General features: G+C 32.2%; 2 protein-coding genes across 3 annotated transcripts; one reads left to right on the top strand and one right to left on the bottom strand.

The window, feature by feature from the left end:
* Positions 1 to 2,042: 2,042 nt before the first annotated feature.
* On the bottom strand, positions 2,043 to 8,627 carry LOC123907345 (protein trichome birefringence-like 14). Of its 2 annotated transcripts, none has more exons than XM_045957561.1 (6): positions 8,337 to 8,627; positions 7,574 to 7,725; positions 5,898 to 6,227; positions 4,513 to 4,752; positions 3,909 to 4,104; positions 2,043 to 3,513 (listed from the first exon to the last, which is right to left on the bottom strand). In XM_045957561.1, exons 2-6 carry the CDS (start codon positions 7,722 to 7,724, stop codon positions 2,685 to 2,687), a joined length of 1,746 nt encoding a protein of 581 aa, XP_045813517.1. In that variant the 5' UTR covers position 7,725; positions 8,337 to 8,627; the 3' UTR covers positions 2,043 to 2,684. The 2 variants fall into 2 exon arrangements, with proteins under 2 accessions (XP_045813517.1, XP_045813516.1); XM_045957560.1 differs by having other exon boundaries at positions 5,898 to 6,236; positions 8,337 to 8,577.
* Positions 8,628 to 13,758: 5,131 nt separating this feature from the next.
* On the top strand, positions 13,759 to 14,448 carry LOC123907344. The gene has a single exon (XM_045957559.1). It carries the CDS (start codon positions 13,822 to 13,824, stop codon positions 14,320 to 14,322), a length of 501 nt encoding a protein of 166 aa, XP_045813515.1. The 5' UTR covers positions 13,759 to 13,821; the 3' UTR covers positions 14,323 to 14,448.
* The last annotated feature ends 6,239 nt before the right edge of the window (positions 14,449 to 20,687 follow it).

The raw sequence follows: 20,687 nt of genomic DNA, 5'->3' as shown, positions 1-20,687 counted from the left end.
CACAATAGTTTCACTTATATTTAACAATATTTTATAACAAATTTAAATATTTTATTCTAAATAAATTTTATACATTAAAATAATGATAAACTTAAATATCGAATTAAAATCAATGAACTCGTGCATCACACGAGTCTTTAAACTAGTTTACTTTATAATATGAACGACATATATTACTCTTCCAATGTATTGAAAAAGTTAAATTTACTTATAATAGTGACCCAAAAAAGTATATACTAACACAATGTAAAAATGACATTAAAAAAATTATACTTTAGGCATTTAAGAAAACACACTTCAAATGTCCCAAAAAATTTTAATCCAAAAATATATTTCGCATGTAACCGTATAAATTAATCCATTTAAAATAATTAAAATTTATTTAAAGAAATAACTTCTTCCAATAATTTTTTCTCATATGCATCGGTTAAAGAATAAACTCAGGATTTATGACTTATGTTATGTACTCCTAAGTCACAAATTTCTACAATCGTTAAGTTTCTTCCACTAGGAGCCAAATTATGTTGGTAATCCTCTAATATCCCTACTGACAATAATAATGATAATGACAAAAATGGGTTCAAAATAAATGGAGAACCTGACTAGAGACGAGATGAATAGAAACAACATCCATTCATTGTTTTCAAAAAACATCCATTCATTATTAATGTGAATAAGATGGAGGTCCATGTCAGCATTCATTGATAAAATGCAACTGAGCTGTCATCACCCTCCAACTTGACCGTTGGAATAGCTATAAATTGACATATGCTTTTCTGACTTGTATGCCGTTATCAACCTACGAGCCATTCCTATGATTTCCAACATATTTTAGCTTCATCTACTTGCAATAAGCAAGGAAGGCTTCAATTTTAACCTCAACCGAATTTCAACCACCATTTTAACACTATATTTGTTATTTTACTTTTACATGTTCATTCAGTTGTACCACAATATCTAGTTTTTAAAACATTTTGAAAAATACTCTAATTGGCATGATTTGAGATTAGATGTTTGGGTAAAAAAAAGTTACAAAGTATGGTCAAAGTATTAGAGATGTTAGCAAATATTTTGTAAAAAAATTACGCAATATTGTCGATCTTTAAATCAAATAATGCTCAAATTAAATTATGTAAATAGTGTACATGATAAAATGCAACACTTAAAAAAAATAATAGAGACGGTATATCGTGTATACAAATCACATCCACAAAAGGTTAAACTATCCGGGTTTAATTGAAAATCTAATGAAATTATAAGGATATCTATATATATATATATATATATATATATATATATATATATATATATATATATATATATATATATATATATATATGATACATGGGTTTTGGTGTGAACTTTTCATAATACCAACAATACCTTTGATTTTTTTTTAATAGCAACAATTTTTTTTTATTAACAAACTCACCATGACATAAAACACATTTATTTTTGTAGTAGAAAAAATATTTTATTAACAAACTCACCATAACATAAGTCATATTTTTTTTGGACATAAGTTAGACACAGCGCCTGCCTAGCCTACAAGTATCTATAAAGATGATACAAAAAATTTTGGTGTGGATAATACCAACAATACCCTTGATTTTTTTTAACAGGAAAAATATTTTATTAGCAGCAAAAATCTTTTATTAACAACCTCACCATAACATAAGACATATTTTTTTAGTAGCAAAAATCTTTTATTAACAACTCACCATAAGGCATGCCTTATTTTTAACCTTTTTTGACATAAATTTACATAATAAACACGCGCGCTCTATCTGAACGCTAGTAAGAGGATAACATCAATACATTGAATGCATTTTTCAATAAAAAAAAAAAACATTTCTATTTAACCGTTTACAAGAGAGATCCAACTCCAAGTGTCTATTGCTTAAAGCGTTTCAGAATTCTCAATTCTGATCTAATTATACGACCAACATGAGCAAACAAAGTACGTATAATAGTATAAATTTTTTGACAGCAAAACATTATTATTAATATTATCAGCGAACGCATAAGTGGATAGACCTCACTCACTAATAATATTATCGATGATGAACAGTATAAGATAATAATATTGAACATAACATGTATGCATCCAGGGTATGCTTTGGCTTTTCTACAACGTATAATAAAATATGGGACTAAGAAAGAGCATTGTACCCAAAAAAATCTGAGACTATGAACACTATTCATTTCCAATCCCCCTTCCCCGTAAGAGAAAATATATTTAAAAGGAGAGAGAGCACTGGGATCTTGTCCTATTGATTTAAACCTCAACAAGGCTAAGAACTCACTTCAGTAACAATCTTCCACGCTCGTCTACTCCAGCATTGACTATGAACCTTACTTCTCTGCTGAGGACACACAAATGACCATATACAGAAAGTAACTAATTTACACATCAAATAAGTTTTATATTAAACACCTCAAAATTTTGCCTAGCGTGGAATTTTTAAGGCAGGGCGATATAACTAGTCTGTGCATGCTATATCTTCCGATGTCTCACCAAACCAGCATGATAGTTTAGACTCAGGACATAGTATAGCTTAACCCCATGACTGCATCCTCCCCAAAACTAAGGTTTTAAAAGTGAGTGATCTTTTCCTAGCCAAGGAACGGCTTTCACCCTTTCAAGGCCAACCAAATACTCTCCTAAAACCATGATGTGCAAACTAGATTTGAGCAAAGAGCATTTCATTCCATGTATCAGGAACACCTGGCAAACACCAGTGTAAGCAATCCTGCACACCAGGCTTTGCTGTTAAGCTGTACCGCGATATATGACCTTCATCCCTAAGCTGAGAAGGACCTGTTATGTCCAAGAGCTTGACCCTTGTTCCCTTCACTGCACTTGCAGTAACTTGATCACTGGACTCCTCTTCAAGTAATTCTTTTCCCACTGACATTGGTTTAGTGTTGTCACAGCTGCCTCCTGTGTTCCATTCCCCACCAAAAAAATGCCTAGGAGAAAGGGTACGAAAGAATGCCTTCAAACCTGGATATTTTGGAAGCTGTGTATCCACCCAACTAACAACGCTGCGAATTGTAAGATTCTTGGCAGCCCAAATCACGGCTAACTTCCTATCAGTATTTGGCACACCACCAACATGCATTACCCATCGATTGCCATTGAGCTTTCCTCGATTCCAGTGATGACCAGTGTTGAGAACCAAGACATCAAATTTGTGTATAAACTGACGCAGGAATGCTGGGGGCCGATCAAGGTGCATTGCATAATCCGTGTTTGGGTTTTTTACATCAATAGGTTCAACATCACATAAGCTTGCCGACCAGTAATACAAAATGGTAGTCTTAGTGCTTGAAAAACGGTATGCCCACCCATTAGGACGGGCAGACCCATCAGCTACAACCAATCCATATTCCTTACCCACATCTTCAACATCATTTGTCTCCTTACCGCCAGTTACCATGCACATTAAAGACTGGAACTGCTGCCGGCCTAATGAGTCTCCCACAAAAGCTAGAGTTTTATTTTGCATCCTGAATACACAAAGATTAACAATTAGCAAGTATTATACATTTATAGCTTTTTTGCAGTTGAAACAAAAAATGTGGACTAATAAAAATGTAGCCAGGGTAGTTGGAGCATTTATCTAAATCAGAGGAAGTTCATAAAAGCAAAGGCAGCAGTCATACAACAAGAACAAAAATAGACTGAATTGAGTAACATGACACTAACATGCTAACACAAGCCCCAAAGCTTACCAACCCTCTATCAAGTAAATCGAGGAGCATCTCATGCATCTGTCAACTCAAATGAGCTTATGGGCTAAAGGAATTAAAAAAATCACAATGTTCAGCATAAAATTAATGAAATGTTCCCAAGGACAATACATGAGTGCAATCTATATGCATGGATCAAGAGAACAAAGTACCTTCTCAAGAATTTAGAACCTTCAAACTCCTCCATTTGACAATCTTTTGGTTGCCATCTAAGATTCTCGTATGTGAAATCAGTACGTTGCATCATGCGGCAAGCCCACATTGAAGAGAGCCACTGTTTGCAACGAAAACCTGAATACAAAGGCCGTTTGTTGTCTGGAACCCATTTTCCTTTTGCATAGTTACAGTCTGGAGAAAGAGTAAATACAAGAACATTCATTTGTTAGCAACACTCGCAGATATACTGTTGGTTAGTCTAACTTTATGGGGATTATAAAAGGTTTCAAGATGTCTTGAGAAATTAAAAAGATAAATAGTTTCCTACAAAAAATTAGGAGATGCACTTCACTTGAAAGGTCATCATTAGAAAATAAGTTGAAGAACATTTATCAATTTTCGTTGACCTATTATGTTCAAACTTTCTTTAGAAACAATAGGAAAAATTGGTTCCTTATAAAAAATCAGAGATATTCTTTGAAAAGCAGCTCAATTCTATGTTGAAAAGCATGCATGATGCATCCACATCTTTTCAACTCATCCAAAAGATAGTAAACGTTTCAATAGAGTTTCACTGGTGATAAGCAAAGAGACTAGTACCTTTGTTTTCTGTATCATTATTCCAACTTTCTTTTCTGACAGGTAAAGAGGTTTTTTGTGGAATGTTGATGACAAGATCTATTTTAGGTTCTTCTTGTTTGGAATTTTTCTCAACCTTATCTTCATTACTTTTAACCTCAGATGTTGTTAGGCTGAAAGGAGTTTGTACACCATGGCTTTTCCCATCTTCCAAATCTCTTTCGTGTTTAGTTTCTTCACCGGACACACGTGATAGGGTTTCTACACCATCACAATAAAATAAATTTTTATCCCCAAGAAGGTAACTTGCAAATGAGATTAACAAAAAGAAAAGGAAAACCACATGGTAAGAGCTTATGGCTAAAAGGTCCTGGAATATAATATATTTTAGAAGTTATAATCAGGGACGGAACTAGGCAGTGAAGAAAAGGGGCAGCCGCCACCCCATCATACATATAGTAGTAGTAGTAGTATAATATCCTATGTAACATATATATTGCCACCCCTGATATTAAAAAAAATTAGTAGTCTGCCACCCTTATTTTTGTTCCACTCAATCTTTCATAAAGATATGCTAGTATACTTATAAAATAATAATATTTGTTAACTATTTTAATTTAAGTCCCGTGAGCTTAGCTCAGTTGGCAGAACATTGCTTATATATGCAGGAGGGTGGGGTTCAAATTCCAGTCATCCCACCTAACTATTTTAATTTATGTCATTTTATGATTACAAAAGCTAAATTTACCAAAAACTTTAATTTCATTCTACTAGGTTTTCTAAGCATGGTTATTTTAATATGTTATAATCTAAGAAAAATATGGACGCTCTTTAGATCAGACGTGTCCTGGTGTCCGACACCGACACAACATTGACACTTATGATTACATTGTATTATTTTATTTAGTCAAATTATTTTCTGTGTCGATATGTCAGTGTCTGTGTCTGGTCCGATATCCGTATTGTTTTATTGGTTATAATATATAGCTCTACTTTATAAAAAAGATTCTTAAATAGTATTGTGTTTGAAAATATTAAATAGAAGAAGTTAGTTAAGGTTGATGTTATTTATCAAGTGTTATATTTCCGCCACCCTCGATGATTTTTTCTGGTTCCGTCCCTGGTTATAATCAAGCCTTATCCCACTAAATAGCTGGTGTAGAACCAAGCCTTGCCTACATCTAGCATTATTTTTAATTTACGGCTACAAACTTGCTTCAACAGAATGGTAGCTGGCACACAGTACTCCGATCACTATAGTAACAAACAGTATCGGCAAACAAATGCGGCACCATATACAGAGGTCAAAATGTCCTTGTCGGAAACAGAATATGGTACTACATCATGAAGCATTGCAAACAGCTGAGAGAAACATAGAGGAATAAAGAAAGCAACATCTTACTTACGTTCTGTATGTGAAGTAGTTCTGGTATTACTTTCACCCATACTTTTTTCAGAAGAGCTATGTGCAGAAATCGTCTGAGATGCTAAATCAAGATCTTGTTTTTCTAGCTCATCGGTGGTCTTTTTGTTTGACATCAATGAGTCGTGCTCCGCCACATGTATGTGTGTATCTGGTGCATTCACCGAAGAACTGCTATCTGCAGAAATTGTCTGAGATGCTAAATCAAGATCTTGTTCTTCTAGCTCATCAGTGGTCTTTTTATTTGGCGTCAATGAGTCGTGTTCTGCCACATGTATGAGTGTATCTGGTTCATTCCCTGAAGAACTGCTATCTAAATGATTTGCAAACATGTGAACATGGTGTAGAAAGGACTGAGAATAATGCAAAGCACTTTAAATCTTGGTTGCAAGAAGATAAGTCAATAATTTAGGATAATTATAACTGTTGATTGTAATTGTCATTCTCTTAGAAGTGCCGTTGCCAGAGAATTAATTACACACCCACGTGCAAGTGTTCAGCACGAGTTCTTTGGATACATGCAAACTACTCGCCACCGTCCAGTTGTCATTGTCTTCCCTGACGGTCTAATTTGGCTCTTCATCACCTTCTCATTCTGCTCTGCACCAATTTTACCACATTCGTTTCTTGTGATTCGCAGGTTTGGTTTTCCCCAGATTTTGTGTTTTTAGGGCTTCTATTTTATTTTATTTTTTCGTGTTTATTGCTGGTATGTGTTCCGTTTTCCATAGCTGAGTCCAATGTGGAAGCCGCTAAGAAAAGTTAAATTTCGTTTTTTGCAAGGTCTCCCACTATTACCACCGAAAGGTTGAATCATAAAAATTTAAGATTTGTAGAATGCTATTGCAGTGTGGTTCTTACTTCATAGATTGATGCCTTTCAAAGCAACTTACTAAGAAAACGGATGATATTAATGTTCGTGAAATAGTTGAGAGGAAGATGGCTAATCACTAGCTTGCATCTCAGTTATGGCATTCTATTGTGTTGATTGGAATTGTGACTAGGACTCTTCTTTCTCTATTATTTTGAAATTTCTCCAAAGATATTTGAAATCATCTAGAATGATATCCTATGTGCATATTATGTTGCAAATAATAGGATAGATGCTGAAATGGTTTGAGTTTTATTTATCCAGGGATTTAGTTTAACCTATTTTATTATAAAAATAAACATGATGAGAGTCAGTCTCTCTAGTCATTTAGAACAATTCGCGTATTTCTCTCTAAATGCAATTGGGTATTAGAAACTCAACAGTCGCAACTCCCAAGTCAGAAACCCTAAAAATCCCAAATTTGAAACCTGAGCTATCTAGATTCTAGTCATCTGACCATCAAACATCAACCTTTGGCCATCGACACTAGATTCCGAGACCGTCAATCCCATTATAAAACTTAGGCTAGGCCTACCTCGCTCCAAAAGGTTGGTCGTGGAGTGAGGATTGTCCAAGCCTTACAAGGACTACTTTGGCCATATGTCTACTCAGCGTGAGATCCCAAAAATACAGATATAATGCACAAAAGCAGGTTGGACAGGTGAGATGAAGGGTACCAATATCGCATTATCGCCACATGGGAAAAAAACTATGACAGGCAGTTATTACTTATTTCGGTCTGTAAGTAATGTCAGTATAAGAAAACAAATATACAAATGGAAGTATACCTGAAGAAAACTGCAGCGGTGTTTGGGGAGGAATATAGGTAGTAAGACCGGGTGTTTTCTCCCATGACCATAAAATAATAGTTGCACACATGAGAACAATGGAAATAAGAGAAATTTCTTTACCCTTTAATCCATTAAACCCTACCTTCATCCTGCACAAACATAAAATTATAAATAAAATAGCATAGCCGAATTTGAACAAATCACCCAGCGAGACGCTATTTAGTACAAAATGCCACAATTGCAGCACTATACATATTGGTATTTAAATTTTGAACAAAATGCTGTTTGAGCAAATCATCACAAATAACACACATCCTAAAATAAAGATACAACAAAAACCATTGATTCGACAGTTTAGCCTTAATCATAAATTTTTATCGGTTAAACCAATCCGATTTCCCTAGTAAATAGTGTTCAGATCATTGCCCTCTTCTCTTCCTTGCAATAAAATTTGCTTCATCACTAACATGTCACTTAAAAAACCCAATCCAAATCAACACTTTCAACTAAAAAATAACTCTCTCCTAATTCTATTCATATTTATCATAAATAAACTAAAATTTTTACAAAAATATGTTTTATTTTATGTCGAATTAGACAAGTACAACAATAATTAAACAAACGATGAAACATAGTAAGAAACCCTCAAAATAATATTAATAATAGTAAAGCTTAGGAGCTAGTTAGCTATATTAGAACAAAAATGCATGAAATTAAGAATGGATCTGGGAGATTGAGAGAGATGGAGAGAAGAAATTACCTGTTTGGGATGAAAAAGTTTAATGATTAAGAAAACTTCAATTTGAAAGTTTGTTGAATCTTGAATAAATTTAGATGCCAAATGATGAACAATGTAGAGAAGATTAAACAAATTGGGGAATGTTGGTATATATACAACGAGGATCGCGGCTAACGCTTCACGATGCAAAACTCAAAATACTGATTAATTTTGATGGTTTAAAAAGTGATTATTATAATTAATTGATTAATTGATATGACTCCTTCCGTGAGATGGACTTGGGTTCCCTTTTCTGTTGCGTTATACCGTCATAATCAATAATCAAAGGTTGGTTTTTCTTTTTCCATTGACAAATTTTCAAAAAAAATAATTAATTTAGAGTTTGGCTTATTTTTTATCTTATGCAAAACAACTTAGATAAATAAATAAGTTTTTATGTAATATTATAAGTTTTTTAAGGTTTAAAATAATTTATAAAAATACTATTTTTGTTAGTGAAAACTTATCAATTAATATAAAATTTTATTTATTTGCATAAAATATTTTTATAAGCTTAAAAATAAGTTAAATTCAAACGACCCTTAATTAATATTCATTGGGTATGATCAGTTGTGGAATTAGGAATTTTTTTTCGGATGAGCCACTAAAAATTATACTATAACATATAAAATAAATATAAAAGTTATATTGCATAAAAAAATAGAATTATTAGTTATTGTCCGCAGCATATTATACTATGTTATTGTGTTTATGTGTAATAATTACGTAATAATTACTTAATTTCCATAGGAGTGAAATTAGAGTTTATAGTTTAAGTGTTTAACTGAATGATCAATTTTCTTGTATCAAAAATCTGTATGATAATGGTGGTCAGACTATATCTAGTTGAGTGTCAATATCGGTGCAAATGTATGTGGATGAAAAGAATTCATAAATGAAAGAGAATATATACACATATGTATGGATGAACTCACACCAATATATTATTTATGATGTATGATTTTGGGTGAACAAGTAGTGTTCAATTCAACTTGTTTAGTTGATGAAAAGCTGAATGTGATGATCTACATACTTCACTCATAACCCAACAAAGACACGTCCTTTATTATGCATTGAAAAAGCTTGCCAAACCTGTTGTTACTTGGTCAGTGTACGTGAGTTTGGACTATTGATTTTTTTTATAAATCGAATATTCTCTGCGCGCAACTGCAGAGACTAATTCCTCGAGTTTTGTGGGATCTAAATGGGTGGCAAATTCTCTCTAACAATTTTAGCACTGCGTCATCTCATCTAAATGCTTTTGGGTGTTTGAACTATTGACTAACAATATGTTCCTGGAAATTCAAAGCTAAAAAATCACATAATGCACCTTTCTATATACTATATAACCATCATCAAAACTAAATTTCTGATTATCTATGCAATCAGTTGCCACTAATTAATCACCATTGTTATTTTTGGTCAGGTGGAAGGATTTTCGCCCCAGGCGAAATTTGTGTGCAGGAAAAGCAAAAGTTTATATTTTGTCGTCTCAGGCGGACTTTTCTGAGCCCCAGGCGAAATTAAGCGGGTTTGTTGATTTTTTTTGTGTAAAAAAAATCTTTTCTTGGAGGACACTCTGACTTGGATTTGGTTTATTTTAAAATAGATTTGTTATTAGTTTTTTTGGGCATATATTTTTCTATAAACATAGAGTGTTTTATTCATAGAAAAATTGAGAGAGAGAAAGAGAGTAAAGAGGTAGAGGCAAAAATTAAGGTTTGCCACCACACAAGGGCTAGAGTTTTAGAGAGGGAAAATAGTTTTCTCTTTGTACAACTCTAGGGTGGCGAACTATCTTTGTGGTAGAGTTACTCTTTGATATAGTGGAACGGAGCGGCTGCTCTCTCCCCCATATTAGGTCATTGTTGGACCGAACTGGATAAACAAATTATCGTGTTCTTTCTTCTCTTTTATCTTGTTTATCGTTTGTAATTATTATTGCTTATCCGCTTGCTATTTGGTTGTCATTCTTATTGCTCCGCACATAAAGTCTTTTTATTGGTGTGATTCTAAGACGAATTCACAAGAGAAGAAAACCAATTCAAGATCATGCCTTGTTTGAATTTTCAGGTTTTCTGATTATTAATTATCTATTTTTGTTTGTATGAAAACAATCCAAAAAAGTATTGGTACAGTGCTTTAAAGGAAGAGACCCAGAAAGATCCATCACAGGACAGGAAGTAGAAAAATCAGAAAGTTTGATGGAGCGAGTACCAATATAAAATAACATCCAAAATAGCTCAACTTTTAAGATGGCAGTGGCAGTGGTAGGTAATTAAGGAATTTTCAGTTGGTTAATACTAGGACAATAGAATCTCAGCATCATATATGTTTTTGCTATGCTCACTTCCAAGTTCCAGACAACACAAAATATGTTTTTCATCCTTGGACAGTGTAACAACTTTGCTGAAACATGGATTATCTAGGACAAATGGATGTCATCTATCTGATGGGATGTAACTTGTGCACTTGCCTCTCTGGTCTTGCATGTCTAGAGTTTTAAATAAGGTTTCTTGACCATGGTCTAAGTGCAATATAATGATTTAAGATTTTGGTGATACATTAAAGTCATGCAATTGTGACCACATCAGACACATTTGACTACAATTCTCTACAATTTCGAAGATTGCAAGAGGTTCGTAACTATTACCACGACTCTTGTCAAGATGCCAATATTGGAGACAAAAAATTGGTAAAGAAAAGTTAAGTGCGAGTTTGAAAACAACAAAATCACTATATAAAATTACGATGGATCAAAACTACTAATTGAAGCATTTAAAAATGATAGCGGGAGAACTCTAAACTTCCGATCCGGTCCACCGCTCAATCAAACTAGTGTCAAGTGATACTGTACTACCAACACAAAAAGTTGTGAGTGTTATGAAATAATAATTGATTTTCTCATTTTACTCTATCTCTCATGGGAGATCGGATCATCTCCAGTGTACTGTTCACTGGAGAGTGTCCGGTGGACATCCCGCCCCTTTAATTGTCTTTCAATTAGGTTGACCACACAACATTACAAAATCAATGGTTGTGATTTAACTGCACATAAATTGCAATGGAGAGGGTCTGATATCCTCTCATAGTTACTTTTGATCAGCTAAATCAAAGAATTATGTATCCGTGAATGTTTCTATCATATCACCAGTGAACTTAGTTCAACCATTTGAAAGATTTACAAATCACAACTAGTGGATGCATGTAAAATGAGAACCTTAATAAGAATAATTTGTGCTAAAAGAACTGTTTATCTATCTGTTAAACTGATTGCCACAAACAAATAACCCTGTTTCAGTCATGGGACCAACCAGTGGTCGCTTAGCCTTGAATTTATCATCACCTATTGGATAGACAAATCACTAGGACCAGATTTTGACAATTCTTAAAATACTATGTTGGAAAAAACTAATGATGGTTGCTCAAGAATCACGACATACGTACTAATAATATTTTTGTCTCCAAACCAGGTGCAAATGAAAACAAAAATCTTGAAAGTAACATTTATGCATGCATATCAAAAGGCACCACATTTTGATGAATCATTTGCAGTTCAAATGGTCCCATAGAGAAAGAAAGATTCCCTTGTTTGTGGATGCAATGTAAGTCTTAAGTCTCAAGTTTTCTTATTTGGTGAAGAAGCTTCAACAACCTCCATACCCAAATGGGAAAACTTGCACATGACTAACTTTAAGTCATTGCATCATTGCACTACATCCTCTTACCATTTTCTTACATAAAGGATGAGATCATAACCACTAACAAGACACATTTGAGGATTAATCTGACTCGGAAGACACACATTCAGAGATAATTTTGTAATTTTAATACAGTAAAGGACTATGTTGACGCCGTCCGACATATTCAAAGACCGATATGGTTGTTTAATCATTTTCAAATTTGAAAATGAGCTAAACTAAGCAAAACTGTCCAGGGAGTGTAACTTCAATTTTGGAACTAAAACTATAACACTATCTTTAGTAACCTTGAGCATAACCCTGCATTATATGTGATCTTTATAAAATAGTTTAACAATGTGACACTCAAAAACATGCATAGAATATACAAGTATTGTACTATGTATTTGTGTGGATTATATACGTACATTACATATCAAGCCAAATACAAATTTTTCTGATATTTAAATTAATAAAATGTGCAAGGCTCCATCTTTGTGATGGGGACAAAATCAATAGACCAAACCAATAGTAACAGCTTCCATGTCATTGTTAGTAAAGTAAACTGGTACCACAAAGGGTTGATTGCACAACTACATCAATCTTAAATAGATATAAAGTGCATTAAGAAAATAAGTTGTTTTTCACATGTCCAAATTAAAAACAATTATTGCCTACAAGTTTGCAAATTTTTATTTTAACCGTGTGTCCTCTGCGAGCAACTGCAAATGGATGGCAAACACTTCTTAAGAGTTTTAACTTGCGCTGCATGCTCAAGTTAGGGATCGAACCCAATACCTTAGTTAAACTAGAAAAGACTCGCGTCATCTCATTTAAATGATCTTTGGTCAAGTTAGCAAATTTTTGTTTATGATGACTATCGGATTACTAGTACAAGTTAGCAAATGACATCGCTTAATGGCTAAAAAAACATACCCATGAGTATTTAGATTATATGAAGTGGGTTTCCTCTAATTTGTCTAAGGTGTTGGGTTCGATTTATGACTTAGACATGCAGCCATGATGATGCTCTGGTAGCACCGATGAGTTTTGTTTTTTAAGTTATTTTAAATATAAATCGTAAATCCTAATTATATTTCTTTTACTAAACATAATTATATCTTATTTCTAATATAAATTTAAAATATATTTAAATCTAAAACCTTCAAAAATATATTTAGATATATTATTCTCAATGAATATCTAGTTTTCAAAAAATAAAATCCACAATACATTTAATTTGGACAAAAAAATTACTACCATTTACATATCCAACAAAATCATCGTATCATACTGTAAAAAAAAATAAAAAAAAATCATCGTATCATAATAATTTTACCAATTAGTAGTAATTACTAAATATATTTCGACAAAAGTTGCCATTTAAAAATCAACCAAATCACGGTGTCATTAAAATTTTACCAATCAATAGCAATTGCCAAATATGTGAGAGCAAGAGCAGTGTGGAGGTACTACTTTGGATTGCCAATCCATCTTTTTGCAAGTATATTATTTTCCATGCTGTCATATTGTCACACTGCCATGTGTCCAAAAAACACAATAAAAAAAACTCCAACTCACTAGTGACTCAGGTCTATTCTATTTCAAGTATATACCCCCAAACCGTGTCCAATTATCATTATTATATTATATGATATGATTACCATTATGTAATTATTACGTTACAATTAAAAAGATTATTATTTAAATAGGATAATCTCTGCTAACTCCCCTGCCCCTCTTTATAACATACATTAGGTTTTTCATTTTTCTTTCAATTTCAAATAATGGCAATTTCAGGGTCAGAGTCACAGACTCAAACTTCAACAACAACAACTACTACTACTACTGTGAAAACCGTTAATCAGGTAGTTGAAGTTGAGATTGTGAAATGTGACTCATGTGGTTTCACTGAAGAATGCACACTTGCATACATCTCAAAAGTACGTCAAAGATATCAAGGTAGATGGCTTTGTGGACTCTGTGTTGAAGCAGTTAAAGATGAAGTTGTTAGATCAGAAAGACTTATCACCATTGAAGAAGCTTTGAATCGGCACATTAGTTTCTGTAAAGAGTTCAAATCATCATCATCATCTACTGCTCTTAATAAAACTGAGCATCCTATCTTTGCTATGACTCGAATTCTTCGCCGGAGTTTGGATTCTCCTCGTGCTCCTCGTGTGCCTCGTCGATCCAATTCAGCCAGAATTCTTCCTAAGGTTGATGCTGTTCATTCTTCGCCCTCGTTGGTTCGATCAGAAAGCTGCTTCTCATCAATATCTGGTTAATTAAAATTTTTAGTTTAGACTTTTTTTTTTTCAGTTGAAATTAAAACTGAACATATAAATTTTCTTTCTGAGTATGGGTGTGTTTTTTTCTTTTCTTTCTCTGACTATGACTAATGTTAAAATTATATATATTATAATAATAAATGGTCACTAACATTGAACTTTATATTTTGATTGATTTATGATGGATATATAATTTGTTCCATGTGTTTCATTGTCTTAGAAAAATTTCGCCCATGTTTATGATGTCAGAGTTACAGTGATCCACCATAATTTTCTAAAAGTGTAGTTTCTGCAAAATTAGGATGATTCATGATAAAATTACCGTGATACCAAACATACAATCCATGATATCTTCGGTAAAGAAAATGGATTTGTAAAAGTTCGTGAATGTTCCACCATAATTTTTCTTATGGTATGGTGTTTATTAAGGAAAATATTCACTCCGTAATAAAATACTATAAATGAAGTATACGTATTTGGTTCAAATTATAGATTAATACATAATTTCTTTTTGGTTATAGTTTGTTATGGAAATATGATTTTAAGGGAATAAAGTTAAATTTTTTCTAGCTAGTAATATTCAATAAGAACAAAAGGACAGCATTATGATTAGCTGGCTCAAGGCTCAAGCATTCCTTAAAAGAATAAATTTTGCATTCATTGGCTATAGCTGTGTGTGTATAAAAGAATATGAGAATCTTAATGTTTTTTCCAAACTAATAATTCCATGTGGGATTAGCTGTTTAATTAGAAAAGTTTAATGATGATACATTTGTTTGCTAACAAGATATTGACACAAGACGAAACTACAGAGAAATTTCTCTACTGAAAAAGGCATAGTTTTTGTTGGAAAAGTGTACTATTTCAAGGCTTGGATCTGGCAGTTACTATAGTATCAAAATTTGGGTCACAATAAGAATGCACTGAAGTGAGTGAAGCTGCATGTAACTTTTTTTACTTTTAATTTGTGCCTTTTATCATGCTTCTAAGTAAAGCCGTTTTAATAACATGTATTTTTCATGCCTGAAATGCACATTTTGCATTGCAAGATCATCACTAGGAAGTAAAGTTTATAACATTTTACATGTGAATGTTTGTATGGGCAGTGAATTTGTCAAACTAGAGTGAGACTAATTTTATCAATCTGATCGTAAAATTCACTTTTTAACGAATATTTTAAAATACTCTCTTCTTTTTGTTAACATTCACGAGTCCCACCAAATTAAATTATAGTAGGTTTCATATCAATTTAGTTAGACCTATATAAATTTTAAAAATATTTTTTAGATTACTCTTTGAAAATAAATCATATAAATAGGTATATATGTGAAGTAAAAATTAGCTAAAAGTTAATTTATGAGTATATTATGAGCATTTCTCCTTGAAAAATACATAGATAAACCAGTACGAGGATCCTCATTTTACCTCACATAAATCCTAAAGTAAAGTACTTTGTTTGAAACCGTCGACTTTGATGTGAGTTTTAGGGTGAGAAGTATCTCATGTGGTTAATATTGGATAAATGTTTGAAAATTAGTTCAAAATTATATAATGATAGATGTTGCTCTCGGTAAGTTGAAATTTGTGGTATAGTGTCTGTTCTCATAAGATAGGGACTCAACCAATGCTAATTCAACAAAATATTACGAAAATCAATTTATTTTATTTTGTTGAATTATATTGTTTAAGTCATTGTCTTAATCGTAAAAATGTGGATGATAGTTTAACTTTATTTTATAGTTTTAGACTTTAGTCAAATATTTGCATAAGTTGGAAAGTATTAGTATCCTTCAAATAATGTAATGGTCCTATTAGTGAAATACTCATATGTTTTCCCATGTGGAGATTATCTTTGAAAACTAAATTGGATTAGTCAAACATTTATCCATCGCTATTGCTTCACAAATTTAGCCCCAATTATCGATCGTTATTATTAAACTAGTTTTACTTTAATGGATCCAATCCACCATTTCATGGGTCACCGAAATAATTTTCCATTATGCACTTTGTTCAAAAAGTTAGTTTACCAAACCCCTCTTACAATGCTCACATTAAGTTAATCTGCATTCTATAATATACCTTTGTGCAAGTCCACCCTTAAAAGAAAATTTATCAATTTGATCCAATAAGACTTGACTTTTTAGGAACACAATTTTTCTACTAATACCTTGGCTAATGAATAGGGATTAAACGTGCCAATTATCATGAGCATTCTTTTCATTGATTTTCTATGGCCCCACACATTGACCACTTTGATCAATTTATAAACACATTATTGACCTTGACTAAATTTTACACCAAATACATCAACTTTTGTTGACTAATTTTTGCTTATATTTCGGGACGGATGATGATTAAGAATATGAGTGTGCTACTTGTGTGATTTTTCCCATGCATTATATATATCATGAATACTGAATCGAAACAGCAACCATAAAAACAAGAGTGAATAAACGAAAAATAAAAATTAAATAGGTCAAATTGGCTCATTTGTCCAAATAGTCCATATGGGTCAGAACAAGTTCATTCATACGCAGTTCAATAATAAATGGGTTGAGATGTAGATCTAGACTACCCAATCAAGTTGGATCAAAATGGGTTGAACAAGCCCATACCGTGCCTATTTGATCGAACTAATTTGTTATGTTTTTTCCCATATGTATGTGTGAATGAGTTAAACTTCTCTTTTATAATGCCAACCAGTTTTGTTAGGGACTGAATTTGGCTGCAAAAATATTGTGATGGATCAAATTGAGTCTTTATTCTCATACTTCATATATATTGATCATTATTATTTTTTCCAATTTAGTTGGAAACTGTCGGGGAATATGGAAAATGGATTTGCAAAGATTTGAGTTTGAATTTGTTATTCCTACTTCTCGACTTAAATGATTGTTTATGCCAATATTTAAATTTGAATTTTTTCGAACGGTTTATCTTTAACTGGAGCACATTAAAACACTTGCTAAGTCTTTTTTTTTTGACCAAGTTGATTTGTTGTTAATTTTCTTTAATTTGCCTCCCTATTTAATTACAGTGAAATAGTGGATGGAGTACTTGTATAAATTGTTTCTATAATTGTGTAAACTACTACAATAAAGTCAAAAAACTCTTCAATATAGCAAACGGGAGTGATAAATAAATAAATAAAAAAGACATTTGATCGATATTTTTTTTCTGTGTCAATTTGATCGATATATGATTGCGATACTTTTACATATTTGCGTTGTTTTGGATAAAAAGAGCTCTCAACATTAAATTATGCTCAACTGAAAAGGATACTTGAATTAATGAACTTGTGTACTTCTAACGCCCAAGTTTAAAGCCCATTAAGGAGTCGGAAAGAATTGATTTTGCTACTATAGTTTTTGGAGGTGAACAAGTTACACCAATAAAATTTATTACTCCCTTCGTCTCTAATCTTTAATCATTTTAGAGTTTTGCACACAAATTAAGAAATAATAAATATTCATAAATTAAGTACTTTTTCTTTGCATCCTTGGTCCAACACCAATTACCCTTTTTGCTTCCCCATATCTCTACCAATTTTAATCAAATTTTGATACCACTACTATGATCCACACCAATATTTTAGGTTCCCTAAAATGCCCCAAAAAGCTGAAATCATAGTGGATGTTCCGATTATGGGAGGAAGAAAAACGATGTAGTGTGTTGTGTCGTTTATTTGAAGAGGTTAGTTCTCGTCTTAGTATTTTCTAAAATACATATTTTGAATACATTGAAGTTGAATGTTCCTTCTTTTAACAGGAGAGTGGACTCCTCCTTATGGCGACACTCGTGTCAAAAACTCATGGAGAATTGACGAATTTGAAAGAGAAGATAAAAAAAGTTAAATACTCCGTAGTACTCTTTTTACAAATATGGTTATTCGTGAAAATATATTTTTACTCTCGAAAAATGAAGTTGACGACAGAGTGAAGAAATGTGAGATTTTGGACAAAAGGAGTATATAACTCATCAAAGTAGGTATTCATTCAAGTGTCACAACGATTAACAAGAAGAAAAATGAAGTAAAGAATTAGTATAAATATGAAGAGTTAGTTTGATTTTTCTCCACCGCAACAACTATAATTTTTTACGGGCTTGAATAGTTGTGTGATGAGAGAGTTTTGATTTTATCCTTGTAAACATTGAAATTGTAGCTTAGAGTGTTAATAATGTTGTATGTGCATAAATTGTATGTTAGAGTTTACAATTTCCTCTTTTTTAAATTGTAGGTTGAATAATAAAATGTCTTATTGCGATATTGTGGATGTAAGTATGAAATGCCAAACTACAATAAACTTGTGATATTGTGCACAGTAAATTGTAAAAGTGAGTTGAAAATTAATTATATAAAAAAATATTTGTTAAAATTAATGTCACACTTCTAAAACAACTCCGGCTACTTGAGATGTAAAATCAATTTTGGCCACTTCATATTATTTTAAAAAATGACATAAAATTGTAAGATCGACAACACTTTTTGAAAGTAAAAGTTTATTGTTCTTCTCATCCTTTCAAATGATAGAATAAGTGTCCTTTCAATAAAAACAATTCAAAACCAATGATTTAAGCGGGAGGAGATTTTCTCCGGTGGCATCACAACTACTTATTTCATTTTTGTGGTGTACTGTTTATATCAACAAAAAATATTGAATGACTGAGATTGAGATCTACACTGAACTATCTCAAATGAAAAATTCACCGTAAAAGATCCAATTTCGAATTAATTTGAGACACACATATTTTTCTTTGCGTCAATAGACACACATTGATCAAGTTACCATCTTAGCCGTAAAAATAGAGGGATAAACGAGCTTCTACCACTAAAATGTGATTTTTATCCTCAACCTCGTGGTGGTTTCAAAACGATTTTCAAGTACCAATCTACTACGTTGAAACATTTACCACATCTCTTATAAAAGAATCATAGCAAAAAATCTGAAACAAAATCAAAGTAAAAAATAAAGTTTGCTAAATGGGGTTTGTACATACACTAGCAGTTGCAGGCTTTCTTTCAGCCGTCTTTACTATTTATAATTAAATGCCCTTACCGTTACCTTTATCAAGTTGTGCCTTCTCTCTTGCTCAACAATTTCTCCTTTATTTACCGTTTCTAGAGTGCATTTGATCGGCTAAAAAATACGGAATTAGACCGAACAACTTTTGTTGTATCTATTTGATTTGAAATAACTGACAGGACAAGAATAAGAATTTTCGTTTTATCCTATTTCTTAGAGTGCATTTGATTTGCTAAAAATGAGTATTATAGCTACTTTTGTTCTTAACTAGTAGAAAGGTAAATTTTGCATTGCAAAATGACATTTTTTATATTTTATAAATATTTACTACACAAATTTTAATGTAACATTGTTATATTAAATTTCATTAACTAGTGTCTTAGGACACTATGACCCGAGTTCGAACCTCAGTTCCTTACACATATAATACAATACCTGACAATTGAGCTAAGTTTATGGGACTTAGTTACCATTTTTCTATTTTTATATAAATATAATATTTTTAAAATGTTAGAAGAAGATTTTAAATGATTTCTTTATGACAGTTTTGAAAATGGTAGTGTGGACAGTCAGAGAGACCAGTAGGCCATAATGACTGTCTTTCTACTCTCTCATTATAATTCCTATTTACAGTTACTTTTCTTTATTTCCTTTCCTTCTAAAATTTCAACTTCAACCCTTTTCCTTTGCACGAGTACAACAATAAAAAACTCACAACTTGGATTGAAAGAGTTTGAAATTTGATTTATAGTTTAAACATAATTTCAGTTATGCAATTATAGAAAAGTTTTACTATCTCCGTTCCAAAATAATTTTTACTTTAGGAATAAAATTATGTCTCAAAATAATTGTCATTCTCACTTTTCAATGTAATACTAGAGTCTTATGTTCGAATTATATGTATTATGTTCGAATTTCATTAACTAGCTAGAGTCTTATGACAGTGATCCAAAGTAACATTGACCTTCAATTATAATAAATGAAGTGTTTGGAATTTGAATCTCAACTCTTCTATATAAAATGCGATATTTCTACCGACAGATACAAAATTCAATTTTAATTCATGTCGAAAAACAAATGCTAAAAAACCAAAAGGAAAAACTAACGGCCTTGAGGATAAACAACACTCATACTATCTGCCGCAAGCAGCAACAGCAAACAGCAAAGCTCGAGATTTATCTGACAATTTTTAAATTTGCAGGGACTAAAATCAAATATAGTATTTACCTCAAGTAAAGTAAAGTAGTTGTTGTTAGTTAATTATCCTATGTCAGAGAGGGTATTTACTGCCTGTATGACAGTAGTGATATAGATTCACATCACACCTAACCAACCTGA

Source organism: Trifolium pratense, linkage group LG2 (assembly GCF_020283565.1).
Source record: "Trifolium pratense cultivar HEN17-A07 linkage group LG2, ARS_RC_1.1, whole genome shotgun sequence".
Lineage (NCBI taxonomy): Eukaryota > Viridiplantae > Streptophyta > Magnoliopsida > Fabales > Fabaceae > Trifolium > Trifolium pratense.
Note: the sequence above shows the minus strand (reverse complement) of the source record. Positions and strands in the feature narration are given on the sequence as shown.